This window comes from Spea bombifrons, chromosome 4 (genome assembly GCF_027358695.1).
Source record: "Spea bombifrons isolate aSpeBom1 chromosome 4, aSpeBom1.2.pri, whole genome shotgun sequence".
In the NCBI taxonomy this organism is placed as follows: domain Eukaryota; kingdom Metazoa; phylum Chordata; class Amphibia; order Anura; family Pelobatidae; genus Spea; species Spea bombifrons.
In genome coordinates, this window is record NC_071090.1 from 112982344 (window position 1) to 113009758 (window position 27415).

General features: G+C 56.8%; 1 protein-coding gene across 1 annotated transcript; it reads right to left on the minus strand.

Moving 5' to 3' along the window:
- On the minus strand, nt 1–27366 carry NEURL4 (neuralized E3 ubiquitin protein ligase 4). Its single transcript, XM_053462764.1, is given in 30 exon segments — nt 1–572; nt 890–1049; nt 3704–3813; nt 4739–4880; nt 6289–6393; nt 6546–6639; nt 10306–10485; nt 10814–10972; nt 11125–11277; nt 11404–11544; nt 11719–11817; nt 11901–12116; nt 12777–12922; nt 13104–13232; nt 13319–13494; nt 15811–15889; nt 16630–16706; nt 17423–17612; nt 17697–17859; nt 17945–18030; nt 18109–18290; nt 19284–19309; nt 19311–19537; nt 19909–19981; nt 20301–20389; nt 20705–20816; nt 23636–23910; nt 24062–24127; nt 26266–26653; nt 27205–27366. Coding segments are annotated over 30 exon segments (4410 nt in total). The 3' UTR covers nt 1–367.
- Nucleotides 27367–27415: the final 49 nt, after the last annotated feature.

The window sequence follows — 27415 nt, forward strand, 5'->3', positions numbered from 1 at the left end:
TTTTCTGTACAAGAAATTTATGTATTAAAAAAAATAAACTCAATGTACAAATCAAGAGAAATAAACAGCAGCTTAAATAAAACATCCGGGGGCACGGACCCCAAAATCAGCAGGGAGAGAAATGCCCCCCCTGTTCACATTACAACAAATACCCCCAGAATGCGTCATCGGTTTAATAAATTAATCGGGGGGGGATGGGGGGGATGACGACTGGTCGGGGGGGGGGTCAAGTTTGAAAGGCAAAATGAATGAAGGGGAGATGGAATAACAGGGGCAAAAAAGCCTCCCCAAACGTGGCACGGATGCCCCCTGCCCACAGATGCCCCCTGCCCCTCCCTCTGTGTGCCGGCAGCAGCTTTCTTCTTCTTCACTCCACTCGCACCAAAAGGCTCCGCAGGACGGTGGCCCCCTTCTCCTTCGTCAACCACTCAATTTCTGAATTGGGAATTTTTGGGTCCATAAGATCAGGGGGTCCTGCAGATGGGGGCCCCACCTTATACGATCCCGGCCGTAAGCAAACCTGGAGGGCCACCTGGGCCCCGAATATCCTCTGCGATCGCGGGTCTCGGAACCTGGCAAACGAGACGTGGAGACGGTTATCGAGCCGTGACTCTGGACAAATACCCCAAACCACCCAGAAAATACCCCCCGGGCTGTGCTCCGACAGGTCCTGGACGCCCAGAGTCAGCGGCTTTAGTCTCTTGTTGGAAGAGCCATGAATTACGCAGCAATCCCTCAAACGCCGTCATTTCTCACCAGAGTTAAATATGGATTACTTGCTACCTCCCCTCATTAAGACCCCAATAAATGCTCAAACCCAACAGCCCCCCCCCCCCCGCTGCACGACCCGAGGGCCGCCATTTAACTCCAGAGAGACGCCTGAACTTACTGGACTTTGGGGCAGAGCTCGGCGCCCCCGGCGTATCTCAGTGTCGGTGACAGGACGGCGTTCTGTACCTCGCGGGTCGGCATCACGTTGGGCTCTGCCGCCGGGAAGCCGCTCTGCGGGTCGCTCTTTCCGGGTACCGCGGTCAGAATACAGGAGGAACCTGGGGAGCGGGACGGAAGCATCCGGTGAGATGAGCTGCGCATGAGAGGGAACCTGAAACTAGCCACAAACATCCCCTATACGCTGCGGATCCCCTATATACAGCGTAAATACACATCGGTGCAGCCAGATCCCCCATATACAGCGTAAATACACGTCGGTGCGGCCGGATCCCCTATATACAGCGTAAATACACGGCGGTGTGGCCGGATCCCCTATATACAGCGTAAATACACGGCGGTGTGGCCGGATCCCCTATATACAGCGTAAATACACGCCGGTGGGGCCGGATCCCCTATATACATCGTAAATACACGTCGGTGCGGCCCAGTCGGATCCCCTATATACAGCGTAAATACACATCGGTGCAGCCAGATCCCCCATATACAGCGTAAATACACGTCGGTGCGGCCGGATCCCCTATATACAGCGTAAATACACGGCGGTGTGGCCGGATCCCCTATATACAGCGTAAATACACGGCGGTGTGGCCGGATCCCCTATATACAGCGTAAATACACGCCGGTGCGGCCCGGCCGGATCCCCTATATACAGCGTAAATACACGGCGGTGTGGCCGGATCCCCTATATACAGCGTAAACACACGTCGGTGCGGCCCGGCCAGATCCCCTATATACAGCGTAAATACACGTCTGTGCGGCCGGATACCCTATATACAGCGTAAATACACAGCGGTGCGGCCGGATTCCCTATATTCAGCGTAAATACACAGCGGTGCGGCCAGATCCCCTATATACAGCGTAAATACACTGCGGTGCGGCCGGATCCCCTATATACAGCGTAAATACACGCCAGTGGGGCCGGATCCCCTATATACAGCGTAAATACACTGCGGTGCGGCCGGATCCCCTATATACAGCGTAAAAACACGCCGGTGCGGCCCGGCCGGATCCCCTATATACAGCGTAAATACACTGCGGTGCGGCCGGATCCCCTATATACAGCGTAAATACACGTCTGTGCGGCCGGATCCCCTATATACAGCGTAAATACACAGCGGTGCGGCCGGATCCCCTATATACAGCGTAAATGCACAGCGGTGCGGCCAGATCCCCTATATACAGCATAAATACACTGCGGTGCGGCCGGATCCCCTGTATACAGCGTAAATACACGCCAGTGGGGCCGGATCCCCTATATACAGCGTAAATACACGGCGGTGCGGCCGGATCCCTTATATACAGCGTAAATACACGTCTGTGCGGCCGGATCCCCTATATACAGCGTAAATACACGTCTGTGCGGCCGGATCCCCTATATACAGCGTAAATACACGGCGGTGCGGCCCAGTCGGATCCCCTATATACAGCGTAAATACACGTCGTGCGGCCGGATCCCCTATATACAGCGTAAATACACAGCGGTGCGGCCGGATCCCCTATATACAGCGTAAATACACGTCGGTGCGGCCGGATCCCCTATATACAGCGTAAATACACGTCGGTGCGGCCGGATCCCCTATATACAGCGTAAATACACGCCGGTGCAGCCGGATCCCCTATATACAGCGTAAATACACGGTGGTGGGGCCGGATCCCCTATATACAGCGTAAATACACGCCGGTGGGGCCGGATCCCCTATATACAGCGTAAAGACATGACGGTGCGGCCCGGCCAGATCCCCTATATACAGCGTAAATACACGTCGTGCGGCCGGATCCCCTATATACAGCGTAAATACACGCCGGTGCGGCCGGATCCCTTATATACAGCGTAAATACACGTCTGTGCGGCCGGATCCCCTATATACAGCGTAAATACACGTCTGTGCGGCCGGATCCCCTATATACAGCGTAAATACACGTCGGTGCGGCCCAGTCGGATCCCCTATATACAGCGTAAATACACGTCGGTGCGGCCCAGTCGGATCCCCTATATACAGCGTAAATACACGTCGTGCGGCCGGATCCCCTATATACAGCGTAAATACACAGCGGTGCGGCCGGATCCCCTATATACAGCGTAAATACACGTCGGTGCGGCCGGATCCCCTATATACAGCGTAAATACACGTCAGTGCGGCCGGATCCCCTATATACAGCGTAAATACACGTCGGTGCGGCCGGATCCCCTATATACAGCGTAAATACACGCCGGTGCGGCCGGATCCCCTATATACAGCGTAAATACACGCCGGTGCGGCCGGATCCCCTATATACAGCGTAAATACACGGCGGTGCGGCCGGATCCCCTATATACAGCGTAAATACACGTCGGTGCGGCCGGATCCCCTATATACAGCGTAAATACACGTCAGTGCGGCCGGATCCCCTATATACAGCGTAAATACACGTCGGTGCGGCCGGATCCCCTATATACAGCGTAAATACACGCCGGTGCGGCCGGATCCCCTATATACAGCGTAAATACACGCCGGTGCGGCCGGATCCCCTATATACAGCGTAAATACACGCCGGTGGGGCCGGATCCCCTATATACAGCGTAAATAAACGCCGGTGCGGCCCCTATACACAGTGTAAATATATTGCGGTATATACTGTGTAAGTATACACAGTGACTGAAGCCGCGGTGGAGACTGTAAGCTATTCGAACATCTGACCTGATTATTACGGGACGCAGTATTTACGTCCTGCGCATGCGATGGTGCGATATAAGTGAATAATATATACGCACCGGGAAGCAGGTCTCCTCGGTCCAGCGTCCTCCTCACTCCACCAGCGCTGCTCCCCTGATAGGCAATGTGCCACTTCTTATACTGAGTGCAAGACAATCGAGGGTTAAGCCTGTAAAGAGACATGCGAGCGAATCGTTAAACACCAGAATCATAGCACAGGTTCACCTGGACCCTCGCACGCTCTCGCACACATTCACCGGGATCCTCGCACTCTCTCGCACACATTCACTGGGACCCTCGCACGCTCTCGCACACATTCACCCGGACCCTCGCACGCTCTCGCACACATTCACCGGGATCCTCGCACGCTCTCGCACACATTCACCAGGGCTCTCGCACACATTCACCAGGGCTCTCGCACACATTCACTGGGACCCTCGCACGCTCTCGCACACATTCACCCGGACCCTCGCACGCTCTCGCACACATTCACCGGGGCTCTCGCACGCGGTTGTACACATTCGCACACATTCACCGGGGCTCTCGCACGCGGTTGTACACATTCGCACACATTCACCGGGGCTCTCGCACGCGGTTGTACACATTCGCACACATTCACCGGGGCTCTCGCACGCGGTTGTACACATTCGCACACATACACCGGGGCTCTCGCACGCGGTTGTACACATTCGCACACATTCACCGGGGCTCTCGCACGCGGTTGTACACATTCGCACACATACACCGGGGCTCTCGCACGCGGTTGTACACATTCGCACACATTCACCGGGGCTCTCGCACGCGGTTGTACACATTCGCACACATACACCGGGGCTCTCGCACACCTTCACCGGGGCTCTCGCACGCGGTTGCACACATTCACACACCTTCACTGGGACCCTTGCACGCGCTGCGATTCTCAACTACTCTGCCAGGTCACTGCTGAGCAGCCGAGGGGAATCGGAGACCCCCAGGCAGGATACCCCTTAATCACACAACCTCGCCTTATTAGATTGACATTCAATCTGCCCCAGCAGCAGCCGCCCCATCGCAGCAGCAGCCCCATCCCCATCGAAGCAGCCCCCTTCACTAACCGGAGCGGGAAGCTGCACCAGCCGCTGGGCTCGGCGTAGTCTCGCGGGGGGTCCCCTCTCTTCTTGTACACGTCGTCCCCTCGCAGCTTGTGACAGGCATCGCAGTAACAAACCCACAGCTTGGACTCCAGGAAATAGCCGTCTGCAACGCAACGCGAGAGGGGTAAAGGAGGCAAAACGGGGGGGGGGGGATGACACAGACCGGGGCAATAACCGGAGAGAGGTCACCGCTCTCCTGCAGACCGCCGGTTAATGAGTGTAAATATGGAATTTAGATGAACACCATTTTGTATTAAATATACATCTCGTTATAGACATTTTACCAACGCAGACAAAGTCTTGTTATTGATTTCTCTCTCATCCTTAAGGGGTTAAGTAATGGGATAACGTACGTTTAAGGGGTTAAGTAACGGGATAACGTACGTTTAAGGGGTTAAGTAACGGGATAAGGTACGTTTAAGGGGTTAAGTAACGGGATAAGGTACGTTTAAGGGGTTAAGTAACGGGATAAGGTACGTTTAAGGGGTTAAGTAACGGGATAAGGTACGTTTAAGGGGTTAAGTAACGGGATAAGGTACGTTTAAGGGGTTAAGTAACGGGATAAGGAACGTTTAAGGGGTTAAGTAACGGGATAAGGTACGTTTAAGGGGTTAAGTAACGGGATAACGTACGTTTAAGGGGTTAAGTAACGAGATAACGTACGTTTAAGGGGTTAAGTAACGGGATAACGTACGTTTCCTGTCCGTACTCTGTAAATCAGAAAGTTTCACCGTAGTCCGTGTTTGGTGTGGATTATTATATTATTCATTATTATTATTATATTATTATGATTGTTATTATATTTTTATTATATTATTATTTTGTTATTATATTATATTATCATATTATAATTATATTATTGTTATTATTATTATATTATATTATTATTGTTATATTATTATTATATTATATAATTATATTATTATTATTGTTATTATATTATTATTATTATAATTATATTATTATTGTTATTATTATATTATTATTATATTTTTATTATTATATTTTTATTATATTATTTTGTTATTATTATATTATCATATTATAATTATATTATTGTTATTATTATTATTATTATTATTATTATATTATATTATTGTTGTTATTATTATTATTATTGTTATTATTATATTATTATTATTATATTATAATTATTTTATTGTTGTTATTATATTATTATTATTATTATTGTTATTATTATATTATAATTATATTATTATTAGTATTGTTATTATTCTTTGTATTTTCAGTATTTCAGCCGCTCGCAGGGATGAATAAAGCGAGAAATGAGTGAGAGCGACCGCCGTGCGTCCGAACGATTGACGTCTCCCGGATACCTGCGCAGATTTACTCCAGAGCCGCCGTAACAGAGGGCGAAACATTTTCAACGAGCGAGATCCGGCTGCCGCGGGGAGGTGTTTGGCGGTGTTACCGAGCGCCGCGGGGAGGGGGGGTATTTGGTTGGTGGGGCGGGACGTGGTCGGTTCGGCGGGGGGGGCCTTAGGTCTCACCTGGGAGAAGCAGAAGGTCCTTGAACCGCGTGCAGAGAGCCAGATATTCACAGCTGCGCAGGGCCAGGGGATCCGGGGGGACCCGGCACAGACTCTCCTTCACACCTACGGGAACAGACACAACGGATGAGAGCGAGAGAGAGCGGGGGGGGCGAGAGCGCCAGAGAACTGGGGGACGGGAGAGAGCGCCAGAGAACCGGGGGACGGGAGATAAAAATGGAAATGAGACATGATAATGTATATTTTCATCCACTCACCATCCACCATGTCCGCCTTCTCTCTCTCCCCAGGAAGCTGCCCCTCATGAGGGTCCGAGGAAGCCCCCGGTATTTCCCCGGTTACAATGGAAACCTGCGTGGAGGAAAATGAGGGAGACCAAAATTGGGCAGAGAAGCGGGAAATGGTGAAAAACAATCATTTCTTACCGTAAAGGTTCTTTTTCCTAGTATAGTGGCAGGACGTATGGCAGGACGTATGGCAGGACGTATGGCAGGACGTATGGCAGGACGTATGGCAGGACGTATGGCAGGACGTATGGCAGGACGTATGGGTTGTTCTTTCCCCTCAGGACAAGATTCTGAAAGACCAATCAAAAGTAAACTCCTCCCCTCTTTCCCATAAAAGCCGGCAAAGTGGTAGAGTCCTCAGTAATAGCAAGAAACACCACTCACTCCAACGTATAAGGGAGGGAACTACGTACTGCCGCTATACTAGGAAAAAGAACATTTACGGGAAGAAATGATTGTTTTTTCCCTGCGTATAGTGGCAGTACGTATGGGATATAGAAAGGTCCCTTACATGGGTGGGATAGAGGCATTGACCGCTAGAAGAACATGAAGGCCAAAGGCAGCTTCCGAAGCTGCAGAAAGGCCTAGCCTATAATGGCTAACATAAGTATTCCATGAAGACCAGGTTGCCGCTTTGTCATTAAGGGGTTAATATGAGATGATACATCCACTTTACAGGATACATAGGCTAAACGAATAGTATCAGCAAGCCATCTAGCCAGAGTAGATTTGGACACCTCCTGGCCCGCAGATTTCCCATGAAACTGAAGAAACAGGTGGTCTGACGCACAAACTGTTGCAGTACGTTGTAAACAGACATGAAGAGCTCTTTCAACATCCAAAGAGTGCCACATGATCTCTTCTGGAGAAGGAGGATTAGGAAAAAAGGTGGGTAAACACTATAGGCTGGTTAATGTAAGTCCGCGACAAGACTTTAGGGAGGAAAGACTGTCGGAGATCCAGAACTACTTCATCCTTATGAAAGACAATGAACTCACTGGATGACGAGAGAGCCAGAATTTCACCTGCTCTTCTAGCTGAAGTGATGGTGACCAAAAAAAAAAATGCAGTTTTTAGGGAAAGGAGTTTTTAAAAATATCTCCTGTAGAGGGTCAAATGACGCAGAACACAAAGCTTGAAGAACTAGAGATAAATCCCAAGGAGGAACGGACGACCTGGAAAGAGGCCTTAGTAGAGTAATAGCCTTGCAAAAAACGCCTAATAAAAGGGATCCGAGGCCAAGACCAAAGCAAGAAGTGGCCGAGGGCGGACACTTGTCCCTTCAGGGTAGCCACCCGGAGACCTGCACTGAACCCCCACTCGAGAAACTGCAAGATGACTGGAATAGAGGGAGGATAGCTATGGAACTCTTGATCCTGGCACCATTCCAAAAACTTGCTCTGAGGTAAATTTCTGATGTAGACCTTCTAACCGAATTTATCAACCGACCGGCCATAGCACCGTGAATACCTTTCTCCTGTAGAATTAGCCTTGCAGCATCCATGCCGTTAAGCGAAACATCTGGATGGTGTGTATATGGACATTGCGGTTTCCCAGTAGATCTGGAGATACTGGAAGTTCCCAAGAACAAATCGCCACCTGGAGCAGGTCCGAGAAGCAGCCCCGGTTTGGCCAGAAGGGAAGGATTGCAAGCACCCTGGCTTTGTCCTTCTTGATCTTCTGGATACGCGGGATCAGAGCTACCGTGGAAACACATAGGCTAGGTTGATTTGCCATTTGCCATATCACTGTTAGTCCGTCTAGAAAATGAGAATAGTCTATTTTGTAGAGAAATGCAAAAAGAGGGGTTTTCTGTTTTGTCTTGTAGCCATGAGATCTACTTCTGGAACTTCCTGCCATAGGGACATGTAGATACGCATCTTTTAGGTCTATAGTGACCATGAAATCTCCTTCTCGGATGATGTGGGAAACGGATATAATGGCTTCCATTCTGAAATGTTGATAAGCGATACAACGATGAAAAAAATTCGAGAATACACTCCTCTCCATTGCTGTTCCGAGGGCACTTGTTCGATGACCTCTTTCACTAACAACTTCAACACTGCTGCCGACAAAACTTTGTTCTTACTTTTTGTAAGATAAGAGGAACACAGGAAGTGGTCGCGAGGAAGAGTGAAAAACCTGATCTTGTAGCCTACAAAAACTATTTGTCTAGACCTCTCAGTAATCCATGTGTTTTCTGTAGACTGAAACCATGCTTTCTGAAAGTGTTGCAGGCGACCCCTGCTCTCTTGCCTTCCAATGGCGAACCAAAAAAGCCTTCCCCTGTTCAAACAGCAGGTCACAGAAGGCTGCTTTAGAGGCTGTATCCGCCTTCCAAGATCTTAACCATACGGCCCGTCTGGCCAGAAAGTAATCTTCCATTTTCTATATCAACAGGGCTTGATAACAGGAAGAACGTGTCTATTGTGTGTGACGGGACGCGGGGTGCTTTACTCTGAACCATTCTCCTAACGGCTGCTTGGGCTCTCTCCTCCGCAGCGTCTCTGAGTCCCGCTATCTCACGTGTAGGAAGCACAGTTTACTTAGATAACTGCGCAACTTGCGCCTCTACCTTTGGAAGCTCTTCCCATTTAATATCTTCCTGAAACGTGAATAATTGTTTAAAGCGCTTAGAAATAAAAGCTCGATTGCCGGGGTTATTGCACTCCCTCTGCATCAATTCCACTCATTTGGGAGGAATAGGGGAGACCCTTCTTTGTTGCTCTCGGTTGGAACCGAAGAACGCAGTTAACCTCTTTAATAAACTTGCCAATTTCTTGAGGTGGAAAGCTGAATCCCCCGAGGAACGGTCAGACGATGCCGCCTTTTAAACGCTGAAAGGTCTGGGATAAATCATCTTGGAACAGCATAAGAATGACTGCGTGTCTTTTTGCTTTTCTTTTGCCATGATGTCCGCAGCGCACTGTTGGCAAGTCTTTTCTGTAGCCGTCCAGGAGCGGCGTATTACACTCTGCGCAGGCTACGTGTCTAGCTTTAGAAGCAGCTATTTAGCAGGAGGAGCAGGTTTGTCTGTTTCTGGAGATGAAGGGTTCAACATGTTTAGTAGATAAAACCCAAATTAAATCCAATGCAAGACAACCGTGTGGACTCTTGTGGTTACAGCTTAAAATAGGCTGCCAAATCATCAGAACTGGGGCCATAAAAATGATCTGTCCCGCGCATGCTAAGATCGCGCTACAGGATCACAGTGGAACTAATAGCCACCCGGGCGTGCTTTCCACACAGCTGCGCATGCTCCTCCTCCGTAACCAAAAAGGATTGAGTGAACGCTGCCTCTGTAAGCCAGTTACGAGGCGCGCAGCACGGAACTTCCACCCGGGAAGTTTATACCGCAGCCAAACACTCCCCCCCCCCCGGCAACAACCCGTGTGCCGCACCAGCAGAAGAATCCACGAAGCTGTTCACCCTACGAGGGACAAGAAAGAACTGAGGACTCGACCAGTTTGCCGGCTTTTATGGGTAAGAGGGGAGGAGTTTACTTTTGATTGGTCTTTCAGAATCTTGTCCTGAGGGGAAAGAACAACCCATACGTCCTGCCATACGTCCAGCCACTATACTAGGAAAAAGAATGGAGAGAAAGGGAGACTGGTGGCTCGGGTCACCGTCCGGTTACCGGGGGGGGTTCACTGTCTGGTTACCGGGGGATCTGGAGCTCGGGTTACCGGGGGGGGGGCTCGTGTCACGTCCGGTTACCAGGGGGTCTCACCTGCTCACATTGCCCGTACAGGTCCAGCAGCACGTAGCAGGGATCGGGAAGGTCCTGGACGCCGACCCCCTGATCCAGTCCGTTCACATAGAGGTGCAGCCCACCCGCCGAGTCCCGCAGGAGCCCCAGACACGTCCCCTCGGGGCAGAGGTCCAGGTTCGGCCCATAACCGTCACGGATCTGGGGAGAGACGGGAGAGTAAAATAACGTGGGCTGTCTCTCCGTGAGACTCCCCGTGGGCCCCCGCCGCAGAGCTCCGTGAGACTCCCCGTGGGCCCCCGCCGCAGAGCTCCGTGGGACTCCCGTGGGCCCCGCTGCAGAGCTCCGTGAGACTCCCCGTGGGCCCCGCCGCAGAGCTCCGTGAGACTCCCCGTTGGCCCCACCGCAGAGCTCCGTGAAACTCCCGTGGGCCCCACCACAGAGCTCCGTGAAACTCCCGTGGGCCCCGCCGCAGAGCTCCGTGAGACTCCCGTGGGCCCCGCTCTGGCTGTGCCATTGCGCGGAGTACCTTGGCCCCGTTGCAGAGCACCGCGCTCCGCTGGAAGAGCCACGCGTTCCGTTTTATGGCCGCTGCCGTCGCAGGGAAGTTCAGTCTTTCTGGCGAAGCCCCGATAACCCCGAGCGACAGAGACGACGTCCAGCGGGGGGACAGCTGATCGATTCTCACCTGGGGATGGCAAACAAGAGGTTAAACCAGTACAGACAGCTGCGGGGGGGGGGGGGGTCACGGCACACAGACAGCGCCGGGGAGGGAGGGGGTTTGGATTAGGGCACACAGACCGCTGACCAATCCTGACCCGGTTGAGGGGAGAAACAAACCTGGAAGAGGGAGAGGCGGGGAAGGGGCGGAGTCAGCACGACGATCCCCTGGTTGTAGCTGGACACCCGCGTGGCGGTGCGATTCCCGCGTGACAGGAGGATGTTCTTCCCGTGATTCGCCATGAAGTGTACGGAGTGCGACTGGACATCACCCTGCGCAGAGAACATAACCACACCCTCAAATCACCGGCAGGGGGAGGGGCAGGCGCCCGCATCACACCGCAGGGGGAGGAGCAGACCCCACCGGGGGGGGCAGGACTCGTTGCGGTGGTTGCTTACGGGACAGGCTGCCTCCTCTTCCTCCTCGCTCTCCGAGGTCACGGATGGCGGTTTGGTGGCGTCGGATTCCTCGAGCACGGAGGAGCTGACCACGGAGACCGCGGTGACGAAGCCGTGCAAATCCAGCACAGCGTATACAGCCTGAAGACAGAGAATGTACAGATATAGGTGCCACGCCACAACCCGTCCCGTGACCAGACGGCACGCCACAACCCGTCCCGTGACCAGACGGCACGCCACAACCCGTCCCGTGACCAGACGGCACGCCACAACCCGTCCCGTGACCAGACGCCCCGTGCCGGCGAGGAGTCTCACCTTGGGGATCCCACAAGCCGCCGGCCCCATGTCCTCTCCGTTTATCAGGATATGTAGCGTGTCATCGCTGTCACGGCGAACACCCAACCTGCTGCCAACCTGGGCACAGACAGACAAGAATAAAGTCACAGGGGCCCCGGGGCCACGACCGAGACCCCCGGCAGCCCCTCCATTTCTCTTACCTGAATCCTTTCTAAGTTGCTGCAATAATTCTCCCGAAGACGCTGCCCGTTCCTCGTGACCTCTGAACCCGACACCAACCACGTGACCCGGGAACGCAGGTCGAGGGCCCGAGCCGGAAGCCCGCTGCCCAGAAATGGAGCGTCGTGAGGGGGGAGCGACGTGGCTCCGATGTGACAGGATCCGGACCACTCGGGGTCTACTCGCTCCACTCTGACCTGGGCAAGCGACACGGCAAGTAGCAGACAGGTGACGCTCTCTGGGGCCACTAGCAGTCTCCCAGCCACGGGACAGCCACGCAAACCAGTGACGGCAGTGACGATCTCCGGGGGCCCAGGGGCTGACAGTGTTAGCAACGCTCTCATGGGGAGGGCCAGGGGCTGACAGTGTTTGCGACGCTCTCGGGGGGCCGGGACAGGGGCTGATGTTGTTATAGACGCTCTCGTTGGGCCCCAAGGGCTGACAGTGTTAGCGACGCTCTCGGGGGGGCGGGACAGGGGCTGACGGTGTTAGCGACGCTCTCGGGGGGCCGGGACAGGGGCTGACAGTGTTAGCGACGCTCTCATTGGGCCCCGGGGGCTGACAGTGTTAGCGACGCTCTCATTGGGCCCCGGGGGCTGACAGTGTTAGCGACGCTCTCATTGGGCCCCGGGGGCTGACAGTGTTAGCGACGCTCTCATTGGGCCCCGGGGGCTGACAGTGTTAGCGACACTCTCGGGGGACCGGGACAGGGGCTGACAGTGTTAGCGACGCTCTCGGGGGGCCCAGGGGCTGACAGTGTTAGCGATGCCCTCGAGGGGGGCCCCAGGGGCTGACAGTGTTAGCGACACTCTCGGGGGGGCAGGCGCTGACAGGAGGAGACCACACTACGGACTCACCTCAAACGTCTCGTTGGCGAGGAGTTCACTGCTGCTGAACACGACTCCATCGGTGTACCCGGCGCTGCGCTCGGCCCGCGTCCCGTCACACACAATGGACACGTTCTTCCCGCAGACGGCATGGAACCTGTGAGACACGCCGGGGACTGGGCGAGAGAGGGCGAAAAGGAAATGAGCCGCCGGTAATACGGGGCGGGGGGGGGCAGATCTCACCGGCCCCACATGATACATGTATGTATTATAACACGGGATTATTTCACGTACGGCCAGGAATGCGGAGGACAGGAGACACCGGGGACGATGTACAGCAGCACCGACTATACTGACCTGGGGACGGGGTGGGGAAGGACTTGTCGGTCACGTGGCTCACGGACAGGCTGTTATCTATCAGACCGCTGCCCCCCGTCACGGAGACCTGGACACACTGGCCATAGAGGTCTATCACGGCGTATATATCTGGGGAGAGACGCGAGACGCGCGTGAGAGACGGCCCGCCGGCCCCCGCTATCCCCCCACCCGCACACACCGGCCCCCCCGCACACCTCTGCCGGGAGGCAGCCCCGTGCAGGCCACCCCCTGATCCTCCCCGTTGATGTAGTAATGCAGATCCCCCCTGGCGGTCTTCATCATCCCGATCCTGGATCCGCTGCCCAGGGAGTCCAGGTCGCAGCCGTAGTTATTCCGCAGCGTGTTCCCATCCTGCATGATCGCCGTGCCGCTGCCGGGAGAGAGAGAGCGTCACGCGGGGCACCCCAAGAGAGAGAGAGAGAGTCACGCGGGGCACCGAGAGAGAGAGAGAGAGAGAGAGAGTCACGCGGGGCACCGAGAGAGAGAGAGAGAGAGAGAGAGAGTCACGTGGGGCACCCCGAGAGAAAGTCACGCGGGGCACCCCGAGAGAGAGAGAGAGCGTCACGCGGGGCACCCCGAGAGAGAGAGAGAGAGAGAGAGAGCGTCACGCGGGGCACCCCGAGAGAGAGAGAGAGAGAGAGAGAGCGTCACGCGGGGCACCCCGAGAGAGAGAGAGAGAGAGAGAGAGAGAGCGTCACGCGGGGCACCCCGAGAGAGAGAGAGAGAGAGAGAGAGAGAGAGCGTCACGCGGGGCACCCCGAGAGAGAGAGAGAGAGAGAGAGAGAGAGAGAGCGTCACGCGGGGCACCCCGAGAGAGAGAGAGCGTCACGCGGGGCACCCCGAGAGAGAGAGAGCGTCACGCGGGGCACCCCGAGAGAGAGAGAGCGTCACGCGGGGCACCCCGAGAGAGAGAGAGCGTCACGCGGGGCACCCCGAGAGAGAGAGAGCGTCACGCGGGGCACCCCGAGAGAGAGAGAGAGCGTCACGCGGGGCACCCCGAGAGAGAGAGAGCGTCACGCGGGGCACCCCGAGAGAGAGAGAGCGTCACGCGGGGCACCCCGAGAGAGAGAGAGCGTCACGCGCGGCACCCCGAGAGAGAGAGAGCGTCACGCGCGGCACCCCGAGAGAGAGAGAGAGCGTCACGCGCGGCACCCCGAGAGAGAGAGAGAGCGTCACGCGCGGCACCCCGAGAGAGAGAGAGCGTCACGCGCGGCACCCCGAGAGAGAGAGAGCGTCACGCGCGGCACCCCGAGAGAGAGAGAGAGCGTCACGCGCGGCACCCCGAGAGAGAGAGAGAGCGTCACGCGCGGCACCCCGAGAGAGAGAGAGAGCGTCACGCGCGGCACCCCGAGAGAGAGAGCGTCACGCGCGGCACCCCGAGAGAGAGCGTCACGCGCGGCACCCCGAGAGAGAGAGAGCGTCACGCGCGGCACCCCGAGAGAGAGAGAGCGTCACGCGCGGCACCCCGAGAGAGAGAGAGCGTCACGCGCGGCACCCCGAGAGAGAGAGAGCGTCACGCGCGGCACCCCGAGAGAGAGAGAGCGTCACGCGCGGCACCCCGAGAGAGAGAGAGCGTCACGCGCGGCACCCCGAGAGAGAGAGAGCGTCACGCGCGGCACCCCGAGAGAGAGAGAGCGTCACGCGCGGCACCCCGAGAGAGAGAGAGCGTCACGCGCGGCACCCCGAGAGAGAGAGAGCGTCACGCGCGGCACCCCGAGAGAGAGAGAGCGTCACGCGCGGCACCCCGAGAGAGAGAGAGAGAGCGTCACGCGCGGCACCCCGAGAGAGAGAGAGAGCGTCACGCGCGGCACCCCGAGAGAGAGAGAGCGTCACGCGCGGCACCCCGAGAGAGAGAGAGCATCACGCGCGGCACCCCGAGAGAGAGAGAGCGTCACGCGCGGCACCCCGAGAGAGAGAGAGCGTCACGCGCGGCACCCCGAGAGAGAGAGAGCGTCACGCGCGGCACCCCGAGAGAGAGAGCGTCACGCGCGGCACCCCGAGAGAGAGAGCCACGCGGGGCACCCCGAGAGAGAGAGAGAGCCACGCGGGGCACCCCAAGAGAGCCACGCGGGGCACCCCGAGAGAGAGCCACGCGGGGCACCCCGAGAGAGAGCCACGCGGGGCACCCCGAGAGAGAGAGAGCCACGCGGGGCACCCCAAGAGAGCCACGCGGGGCACCCCGAGAGAGAGCCACGCGGGGCACCCCGAGAGAGAGAGAGCGTCACGCGGGGCACCCCGAGAGAGAGAGAGCGTCACGCGGGGAACCCCGAGAGAGAGCGTCACGTGGGGAACCGAGAGAGAGAGAGCGTCACGCGGGGAACCCCGAGAGAGAGAGCGTCACGCGGGGAACCCCGAGAGAGAGAGCGTCACGCAGGACAAGCTCTCCTGGAGCCCACTAAAGAGACAGCCCCCCGCAGGACAAGCTCTCCTGGAGCCCACTAAAGAGACAGCCCCCCGCAGGACGAGCTCTCCTGGAGCCCACTAAAGAGACAGCCCCCCCGCAGGATGAGCTCTACTGAAGCCCACTAAAGAGACAGCTAGACACAGAGAGATCCCACGGAACCCACCATAACGCCGAGTGGGTGCGGACCACCATCTATACAGATTCCATTTCAATTGCCATCCAAGAATAACCCCAAAAGGGGCAGCTTCTGAACCACGAGGGACAACCGCGCAGCCCTCTTACCTCAGCATCCACGTGTCATAATCAATGTCCGTCATGGTGTTTGGAAACTCCAGGTCCTCGGGGCGGATGGCCGTGACTCCTGAGAGAGGGAGAGCAATGAGGGAGCGCAATGAGGGAGAGAAAGCACAGTGAGGGAGAGGGAGCGCAATGAGGGAGAGAGAGGGAGAGAGAGAGGGGGAGGGAGAGAGAGAGAGCAATGAGGGAGAGAGAGGGAGCGCAATGAGGGAGAGAGAGAGGGAGCACAATGAGGGAGAGAGAGAGAGAGAGGGAGCGCAATGAGGGAGAGAGAGAGAGAGAGGGAGCGCAATGAGGGAGAGAGAGAGAGAGGGAGCGCAATGAGGGAGAGAGAGAGAGGGAGCGCAATGAGGGAGAGAGAGAGAGGGAGCGCAATGAGGGAGAGAGAGAGAGGGAGCGCAATGAGGGGGAGAGAGAGAGAGAGAGAGAGAGAGAGGGAGCGCAATGAGGGAGAGAGAGAGAGAGAGAGAGAGGGAGCGCAATGAGGGAGAGAGAGAGAGAGGGAGCGCAATGAGAGAGAAAGGGGGCGCAATGAGAGAGAGAGAGAGAAGGTGCGCAATGAGGGAGAGAGAGAAGGAACGCAATGAGAGAGAGAGAGAGGGAGAGAGGGAGAGATGGAGCGCAATGAGGGAGGGAGAGAGAGAGGGAGCGCAATGAGGGAGAGAGAGAGAGGGAGCGCAATGAGGGAGAGAGAGAGGGAGCGCAATGAGGGAGAGAGAGAGAGAGAGGCAGAGCTGAACAGGGCTACGAAAGGCAGTGGGATCGGGGTGTTGTGGCCCCTAGCTTTGCCCCCCAAATCCTCACCGGCCTCTATAGAGCCCGACCAACGGTCCACCATCTTCTGTATGACGATCTCAAACAGCTCCCCGTCTCTCAGAGGCCTGACAGAGAGACAAAGGGACACGAGAATGTAACGACCCTAACTGGAGCCTGTACCCACATCAGCCCCTGCCGGGCTAAACCTGGATGCCCCGCTCCAGCCCCTGCTACGCTAAACCCCGACGCCCTGCTCCTGCCATGCTAAACCCGACACCCGCTCCAGCCCCTGCCGCGCTAAACCCAGACGCCCCGCTCCAGCCCCTGCCGCTCTAAACCCAGACGTCCCGCTCCAGCCCCTGCCGCGCTAAACCCAGACGCCCCGCTCCAGCCCCTGCCGCACTCAACCCTGACGCCCCGCTCCAGCCCCTGCTGCGCTAAACCCCAACACCCTGCTCCTGCCGCACTAAACCCAGTGTTAGAAAAATGCTTGTGTTATCGTAAATATTATTGCTGACAAAGACATAAGAAAGCAGGGAATGTCTAGTCTATGATATATGCACGAGTTCCCGCCAACACGCCTACTCTGTTATTCTATATATATGTGCAAAGGGTCAAGTCTAGGCCATTCTTAATTATGCAGCTTAAGAGGCGTAACCTGCTTGAAAAGTAACCATGTAATCCAAACGTGTAATCAGACAACGCTGCGATGTATGTGTGTTGTGTGCCTTGTCTCGATTCTGCGCATGATCTAAATAAATGAAAACTCTTTCTGAGGAGAATTCGACCATTAATTCAGCCAACACCCAGGCCCCTCCCCCGACACGTGACGACGGCTCACCGGTTCGACATGACGATGGCGTCGTTGAACTCGCTGCGGGAATTGTTCCTCAGAGCCGTGCGGCCGCCGTTGGTGATCAGAGCGTTGCTGCCGTGCAGGTGATGGAAGCGGAGGTCGGAGAGAGACTGCAGCGCGCAGGGTGTCCCCGGACTCAGAGCCTCGTCCTCGTCGGCGGGGAGAGGAAGACTGTCTGAAGAGACCACGGAGAGCGCCATTCAGGAGAGCCGCGCGCTTCACAGAGGGGCTTGGGGCCCTAATCGCGAGAGACACTCACCTGCCTCATCTACTATGGTGGCCTGAGCGGCCTGTCCGTACAGATCCACCACGGCAAACACGTTGGGGGGCACGTTCCACGCCGCCACGCCCTGCGCCACACCATTCACAAAGAAATTCAGCGTCCCGTCATCCCGCCGCACCACCCCGACCGTGTCCCCCGCCTGGAGAGAATGGACCCAGAGATCAGCGGACACGCGTGTAACACGCCACTCCCCGATTAACACACTGGTCACCCCACAGCCGCACCTTAAGCCGGTCGAGGTTGTGGCCGTACTCGTCCAGAATGGTGGTCCCGTTGTGCATGACCCCGTTTCCAGTCATCATCCAGGTTCCTGCCGACAGCGAGGGGGAAAAGGGATTACGAAGAAGCCATGGAAGAGGCTCCTCACAGGGCCGCGGCGTGGACTCACCGGAGCGCAGGTTGGTCATGGTGGACGGCAGCTGTAAGTACGCTGGGTTATGGGTGGTGACTCCAATCTCGATAGATCCCGCCCACTTGTCCACCATCTTGTCGATCCGGACCTGGAACACTTCATTATTGTGCAGGGGCCGATTGCTGAGGACCACCCCGTGGTTGAAGTCGTCCGTGGCGCTAATCACAAGAGATTTCCATCACAACGAGGACTCGAGCCAATCAAAAGAGGAGCCACACGGAGAACCGAACACGTGTGTGCCCAGCACATTAACCACGGACACAGTCTGTATCTGGCAGTAAGGGGGTTAAACCCCAGGGAGGAGGATCCAAGCGGAAGGGCTCTACCCAGGGGAGGAGCCAGCACAACGGGCGGTGTATAGGGAGGAGGCGGCAGCTGGCTGGGCAGGGCGAAATATCATGGGAGGAGGAGCCAGCCGGAAAGCCTCTACCCAGGGGAGGAGCCAGCACAACGGGCGGTGTACAGGAAGGAGGCGGCAGCTGGCTGGGCAGGGCTATATCCTAGGGAGGAGGAGCCAGCGAGAAAAGCTATACCCAGGGGAGGAGCCAGCACAACGGGCGGTGTACAGGGAGGAGGCGGCAGCTGGCTGGGCAGGGCAATATATGATGGGAGGAGTAGCCAGTTGGCTGGGCAGAGTATTACTATAGGGAGAAGATGCCAGCTGACAGGGTTACACCCTAGGAAGGAGGAGCAGGCTGAAGTGGATATACCAAAAGGAGGAGCTAGCTGGCTGGGAGGGGCTATACCCTAAGTAGGAGCCAACTTGTGTCAGTATTCCACACCCACATCTAGTTATTGGCTCTCGAGAGGTGAAAGGGGCGGGACTCCAGGGGGGGGGAAATAAATGCAGCCCACAAGAAAGCTTGGCCGACGCCTCCTGCTCTCTCAACCACACCTCCTGGACTCCCACCGCCTCTTTATAAATCAACACATTGTACAGCGCCGCGGAGTATGACAGCGATATATAAATAATAACAACACACATTGTACAGCGCCGCGGAGTATGACGGCGATATATAAATAACACATTGTACAGCGCCGCGGAGTATGACGGCGATATATAAATAACACATTGTACAGCGCCACGGAGTATGATATATAACAATAAATACTATTGTCCGCGCTGTACACGGCACGCGCGGGGTACATACTGAGGCCGGAGAGCCGTGTGGCCCCCCGTTGGTAATTGATGCTTTCTGGCCGCAGTTTGGATGGAAAAGCAGCTGCCCGGGTTCAGGAGACGAGTTCCGCCGCCCAGCGTCGGGGGAGCGGGCACGCAGGATGGCGTTGTTCCGTCGGAGGCGGTCGGCGTGGTTATGGTTGTGGACGATGGTGACCTTCACGGCCATACCGTACAGATCAACCACGCCATAAACCACGGGGGGAGTCTGAGCGGAGGCCACACCTGGAGGACAAACACAACAACATCTCAGGGGAGGAAAAACTTATACGTTATACAGAGGCTGGCCCCTGTATAATGTATAGAGAAATCGGTGACCGGCCCCTGTATAATGTATAATCGGTGACCGGCCCCCTGTATAATGTATAAATCGTCGAGCCAGCCCCCTGTATAATATATAAATCATCAAGCCGGCCCCTGTATAATGTATAGAAGGGTGACCGGCCCTGTATAATGTATAGATCGGTGACCGGCCCCCTGTATAATGTATAGATCGGTGACCGGCCCCCTGTATAATGTATAGATCGGTGACCGTCCCCCTGTATAATGTATAGATGGGTGACCGGCCCCCTGTATAATGTATAACGTATAATCACCCTGGTCCATGCCGTTGATGTAGAAGTGCAGCGCCCCGCTGGATTTCCGGGTCAGGCCGATGTGGTCGCCCTCCTGGAGTTGGGAAGAGTTGGAGACACGGATAAGGCAGATGTTACCTGCTCCTCCGCCACAGGCAGGGGCGGTAATGCAACTACTACAGTGTCGAGACCCACACAGCGCACCCCACGGTGGAAGATAAGTGGAACAGCCTCCCAGCAGAGGTGGTAGAGGGTAATACAGCGAGGGTATTAAACATGCATGGGATAGACCGCACCTGCCAACAAAGTCTTTGTTTCTATGGAAACAGCACAGTTACCACTAGCAAAGGGAGCAGTTGCCCTGGGGGTTGCAGGCCCAGCCCACGTGGTGATTTCTGACGGGCGCTCCTCACCTGTAACTCATCCAGGCTGAACTCGCAGTACTCGCGGCGCGTCCCCTTCCCGTTAGTCAAAATCCCGCAGCCGCTCATCATAATCGTACCTGGGGGGCAACAGGGCGACATCACTCAGAGGCAGAACGGGGTGGAATAACCTGAACAATTACACCGGGGGGGGGGGATTAGCGGCTCCGGGCAAGAGTCCTGCAGAGGGCAGATTTAAAGGGAGAGGTCGGGGTGCCCCGGCAGAGGGCAGATTTAGGGGGAGAGGTCGGGGTGCCCCGGCAGAGGGCAGATTTAGGGGGAGAGGTCGGGGTGCCCCGGCAGAGGGCAGATTTAGGGGGAGAGGTTAGGGGGAGAGGTTGGGGTGACCCGGCAGGGGCAGATTTAGGGGGTGGGGCGGCGTGTTTTGCCCCGACCTGAGCGCAGGTTGGTCATGGTGGCGGGGTATTCCAGGCTGTTGGGGTTGTGGGTGGTGACTCCAATCTCTATGGACCCCGACCACTTATCCACCAGCTTATCGATCCGGATCTGAAAGGGGACGGAGACAAAAATCAAAACCTCCCCTCACCTCCACGAGTAACCTCATCCCAACTGCTGACTCACCCCTCTGCAAGTAACCTCCCCTCACCCGCTGACCCTCCCCTCCGTGAGTAACCTCCCTTCACCAACCCCTAGTAACCACCCATCACCCGCTGACCATCCCCTCTCGAGTAACCTCTCAACCGCTGTCTCGCAGTCCCTTGCGCGCCGTCTCTCCTCCCCTCAAACGTCTGGCAGTCCCTTCTCCCCTCCCCCCAAACGTCTGCCAGTCCCTTCTCCCCTCCCCCCAAACGTCTGCCAGTCCCTTCTCCCCTCCCCCCAAACGTCTGGCAGTCCCTTCTCCCCTCAAACATCCGGCAGTCCCTTCTCCCCTCAAACATCCGGCAGTCCCTTCTCCCCTCAAACATCCGGCAGTCCCTTCTCCCCTCCCCTCCCCCCAAGCGTCTGGCAGTCCCATCTCCCCTCCCCCCAAACGTCTGGCAGTCCCTTCTCCCCTCCCCTCAAACATCCGGCAGTCCCTTCTCCCCTCCCCTCCCCCCAAACGTCTGGCAGTCCCATCTCCCCTCCCCCCCAAACGTCTGGCAGTCCCTTCTCCCCTCCCCTCAAACATCCGGCAGTCCCTTCTCCCCTCCAACGTCCGGCAGTCCCTTCTCCCCTCCCCTCCAACATCCGGCAGTCCCTTCTCCCCTCCCCTCCCCCCAAACGTCTGGCAGTCCCTTCTCCCCTCCCCCCAAACGTCTGGCAGTCCCTTCTCCCCTCCCCCCAAACGTCTGGCAGTCCCTTCTCCCCTCCCCCCAAACGTCTGGCAGTCCCTTCTCTCCTCCCCCCAAACGTCTGGCAGTCCCTTCTCTCCTCCCCTCAAACGTCTGGCAGTCCCTTCTCTCCTCCCCTCAAACGTCTGGCAGTCCCTTCTCTCCTCCCCTCAAACGTCTGGCAGTCCCTTCTCTCCTCCCCTCAAACGTCTGGCAGTCCCTTCTCTCCTCCCCTCAAACGTCTGGCAGTCCCTTCTCTCCTCCCCTCAAACGTCTGGCAGTCCCTTCTCTCCTCCCCTCAAACGTCTGGCAGTCCCTTCTCTCCTCCCCTCAAACGTCTGGCAGTCCCTTCTCTCCTCCCCTCAAACGTCTGGCAGTCCCTTCTCTCCTCCCCTCAAACGTCTGGCAGTCCCTTCTCTCCTCCCCTCAAACGTCTGGCAGTCCCTTCTCTCCTCCCCTCAAACGTCTGGCAGTCCCTTCTCTCCTCCCCTCAAACGTCTGGCAGTCCCTTCTCTCCTCCCCTCAAACGTCTGGCAGTCCCTTCTCTCCTCCCCCCAAACGTCTGGCAGTCCCTTCTCCCCTCCCCCCAAAGTTCTGGCAGTCCCTTCTCCCCTCCCCCCAAACGTCTGGCAGTCCCTTCTCTCCTCCCCTCAAACGTCTGGCAGTCCCTTCTCTCCTCCCCTCAAACGTCTGGCAGTCCCTTCTCTCCTCCCCTCAAACGTCTGGCAGTCCCTTCTCTCCTCCCCTCAAACGTCTGGCAGTCCCTTCTCTCCTCCCCTCAAACGTCTGGCAGTCCCTTCTCTCCTCCCCTCAAACGTCTGGCAGTCCCTTCTCTCCTCCCCTCAAACGTCTGGCAGTCCCTTCTCTCCTCCCCTCAAACGTCTGGCAGTCCCTTCTCTCCTCCCCTCAAACGTCTGGCAGTCCCTTCTCTCCTCCCCTCAAACGTCTGGCAGTCCCTTCTCTCCTCCCCTCAAACGTCTGGCAGTCCCTTCTCTCCTCCCCTCAAACGTCTGGCAGTCCCTTCTCTCCTCCCCTCAAACGTCTGGCAGTCCCTTCTCCCCTCAAACGTCTGGCAGTCCCTTCTCCCCTCAAACGTCTGGCAGTCCCTTCTCTCCTCCCCTCAAACGTCTCGCAGTCCCTTCTCCCCTCAAACGTCTCGCAGTCCGTTCTCCCCTCAAACGTCTCGCAGTCCGTTCTCCCCTCAAACGTCTCGCATTCCCTTCTCCCCTCAAACGTCTCGCAGTCCCTTCTCCCCTCAAACGTCTCGCAGTCCCTTCTCCCCTCAAACGTCTCGCAGTCCCTTCTCCCCTCAAACGTCTCGCAGTCCCTTCTCCCCTCAAACGTCTCGCAGTCCCTTCTCCCCTCAAACGTCTCGCAGTCCCTTCTCCCCTCAAACGTCTCGCAGTCCCTTCTCCCCTCAAACGTCTCGCAGTCCCTTCTCCCCTCAAACGTCTCGCAGTCCCTTCTCCCCTCAAACGTCTCGCAGTCCCTTCTCCCCTCAAACGTCTCGCAGTCCCTTCTCCCCTCAAACGTCTCGCAGTCCCTTCTCCCCTCAAACGTCTCGCAGTCCCTTCTCCCCTCAAACGTCTCGCAGTCCCTTCTCTCCTCAAACGTCTCGCAGTCCCTTCTCTCCTCAAACGTCTCGCAGTCCCTTCTCTCCTCAAACGTCTCGCAGTCCCTTCTCTCCTCAAAAGTCTCGCAGTCCCTTCTCTCCTCAAACGTCTCGCAGTCCCTTCTCTCCTCACCTCAAACGTCTCGCAGTCCCTTCTCTCCTCACCTTAAACATCTCGCAGTCCCTTCTCGCCTCCCCTCAACCATCTGGCAGTCCCTTCTCGCCTCCCCTCAACCATCTGGTAGTCCCTTCTCCCCTCAAACATCTCGCAGTCCCTTTTCTCCTCACCTCAAACGTCTGGCAGTCCCTTCTCGCCTCCCCTCAACCATCTGACAGTCCCTTCTCCCCTCCCCTCAAACGTCTCGCAGTCCCTTCTCTCCTCCCCTCAAACGTCTCGCAGTCCCTTCTCTCCTCAAACATCTGGCAGTCCCTTCCCTCCTCACCTCAAACATCTCGCAGTCCCGCAGCGGCCGGTTGGTCATTACCACCCCATTGTTGAACTCGTCAAGCGGTCTCCTCCTTTCGGCCGTCTTGTTTCCGTTGCTGAGCTTGATGAGAGTCCCGCACTTCTCGTGGAAAAGCAGAGCGTCGTTGGAGGTGGGGGGAGAGCGCTCCGCGGAGGGCGTCGGGGAGCCCAGACTGACGCTCAGAAGGCTTCCGTGATACGCCGACAGGATGGCGTTACTGACCACGGCCGAGAGCTCTGTGCTGGGAAACCCTGCGAGACGGCAGAAGACGGTGACGCGGCAGCGAGACGGGGCATCTCCCCCAATTCTCAGCAATCCCCCGGAGTCCCCTGGACTAAAGGGCTCATCTCACACCCCCTCCTGCAGTTATTCCTCCCCACAAATATTTACGCTCTTACTCACCATTCCCAGTGTCAAGGCTGCTGGGGAATTTATCAGGGCGAGAGTGTCCGAGAGCCACGAGAACACCTGAAAAGAGACCACAGCCATGAAACCATAGAAAGAACCAGGCGGAAAAGAGACTGCCGAGAGAAAAGAGAGAGAGAAGACGACAACGGGTACCACGAGTAACCACGGCGGCCACCTCGCTTCATCCTCCATAATACCGCAGAGTAACCCGCGGGTACCACGAGTAACTACGGCGGGCACCTCGCTTCATCCTCCATAATACCGCAGAGGAGTAACCCGCGGGTACCACGAGAAACTACGGCGGACACCTCGCTTCATCCTCCATAATACCGCAGAGTAACCCGCGGGTACCACGAGTAACTACGGCGGGCACCTCGCTTCATCCTCCATAATACCGCAGAGGAGTAACCCGCGGGTACCACGAGTAACCACGGCGACCACCTCGCTTCATCCTCCATAATACCGCAGAGTAACCCGCGGGTACCACGAGTAACTACGGCGGGCACCTCGCTTCATCCTCCATAATACTACAGAGGAGTAACCCGCGGGTACCACGAGTAACCACGGCGGGCACCTCGCTTCATCCTCCATAATACCGCAGAGTAACCCGCGGGTACCACGAGAAACTACGGCGGACACCTCGCTTCATCCTCCATAATACTACAGAGGAGTAACCCGCGGGTACCACGAGTAACTACGGCGGGCACCTCGCTTCATCCTCCATAATACCGCAGAGTAACCCGCGGGTACCACGAGTAACTACGGCGGGCACCTCGCTTCATCCTCCATAATACTACAGAGTAACCCGCGGGTACCACGAGTAACTACGGCGGGCACCTCGCTTCATCCTCCATAATACCGCAGAGTAACCCGCGGGTACCACGAGTAACTACGGCGGGCACCTCGCTTCATCCTCCATAATACTGCAGAGTAACCAGCGGGTACCACGAGTAACTATGGCGGGCACCTCGCTTCATCCTCCATAATACTACAGAGTAACCCGCGGGTACCACAAGTAACTACGGCGGGCACCTCGCTTCATCCTCCATAATACCGCAGAGTAACCCGCGGGTACCACGAGTAACTACGGCGGACACCTCGCTTCATCCTCCATAATACTACAGAGTAACCCGCGGGTACCACGAGTAACTACGGCGGGCACCTCGCTTCATCCTCCATAATACTGCAGAGTAACCAGCGGGTACCACGAGTAACTACGGCGGGCACCTCGCTTCATCCTCCATAATACTACAAAGGAGTAACCCGCGGGTACCACGAGTAACTACGGCGGGCACCTCGCTTCATCCTCCATAATACTGCAGAGTAACCAGCGGGTACCACGAGTAACTACGGCGGGCACCTCGCTTCATCCTCCATAATACCGCAGAGTAACCCGCGGGTACCACGAGTGACTACGGCGGGCACCACGCTTAATCCTCCATAAAACAACAGAGAAGTAACCCGCGGGTGCCACGAGTTACTACGGCGGGCACCTCGCTTCATCCTCCATAATACTACAGAGGAGTAACCCGCGGGTACCACGAGTAACTACGGCGGGCACCTCGCTTCATCCTCCATAGTACCGCAGAGTAACCCGCGGGTACCACGAGTAACTACGGCGGGCACCTCGCTTAATCCTCCATAATACCACAGAGTAACCCGCGGGTACCACGAGTAACTACGGCGGGCACCACGCTTAATCCTCCATAATACCGCAGAGTAACCCGCGGGTACCACGAGTAACTACGGTGGCCACCACGCTTAATCCTCCATAAAACAACAGAGGAGTAACCCGCGAGTACCACGAGTAACTACGGCGGGCACCTCGCTTCATCCTCCATAAAACAACAGAGGAGTAACCCGCGGGTACCACGAGTAACCACGGCGGGCACCTCGCTTCATCCTCCATACCGCAGAGTAACCACGGTGGGCACCTCGCTTCATCCTACATAATACCGCAGAGTAACCCGCGGGTACCACGAGTAACCACGGTGGGCACCTCGCTTCATCCTCCATAATACCGCAGAGTAACCCGCGGGTACCACGAGTAACTACGGCGGGCACCTCGCTTCATCCTCCATAATACCCCAGAGTAACCCGCGGGTACCACGAGTAACTACGGCGAGCACCTCGCTTCATCCTCCATAATACCGCAGAGTAACCCGCGGGTACCACGAGTAACCACGGTGGGCACTCACCTCCTTCCACGTCCTCTGGCTCTTCCTCCTCGTCCTCCGGAGGGGGCTGACAAGACAAGGCCGTGACCTGCGTACACTTCCCATAGAGGTCCACGACAGCCCAGACGCGTGGCGGGATGCCGGATGCCGCAGCTCCACAGTCTCTGCCGTTCACCCAGAGATGGAGCTCCCCAGACAGCGTGCGCTGGACCCCGACGCGGTCTCCCTCCCCCAGCTGGTCCAGGTCCTGGCCGTATTCCTCCAGGATGGAGCGGCCGTCCTCCAGCACCGAGCACCCGGACACGATCCACGCGCCGCCCTTCAGGCCCGTGGCGCTGCTGGGAAAGTCCAGGAGAGAAGGATCCAGCGCAGTCAACCCGATCTCCATGGAGCCGCTCCACGAGTTCATCTACAGGAGAGACAGCTCGCTTTAGCCACACACACGAGACGCGGAGCCGAGAGACACCCAGGGGCCCCCCAATCACCCTACACGGAGCAGTGAGGACACCCAGGGGCCCCCCAATCACCCTACATGGAGCAGTGAGGACACCCAGGGGCCCCCCAATCACCCTGCATGGAGCAGTGAGGACACCTAGGGGCCCCCAAATCACCCTACATGGAGCAGTGAGGACACCCAGGGGCCCCCTAATCACCCTACACGGAGCAGTGAGGACACCCAGGGGCCCCCTAATCACCCTACACGGAGCAGTGAGGACACCCAGGGGCCCCCCAATCACCCTACATGGAGCAGTGAGGACACCCAGGGGCCCCCCAATCACCCTGCATGGAGCAGTGAGGACACCCAGGGGCCCCCAAATCACCCTACATGGAGCAGTGAGGACACCCAGGGGCCCCCCAATCACCCTGCATGGAGCAGTGAGGACACCCAGGGGCCCCCAATCACCCTACACGGAGCTGTAAAGACACCCAGGGACCCCCAGTTAACCAGCAGGTACCCACCTTACGGTCCAGCCGGACAGTAAACACTTCCCCGGGGCCCAGAGGCCTCGCGCTAAGCACCAGGCCTTGGTTGAACTCCTGGGCCGGCTGCTTTCGGGTCGCCGTGCGATTCCCATTGCTAAGAGTGACCAGTTTCCCGGTGCGGGGATGCAGCTCCGCCATGACATCCGTCCCGCTTTACGGCACACCGGCACTTTGCGACATCACCAGG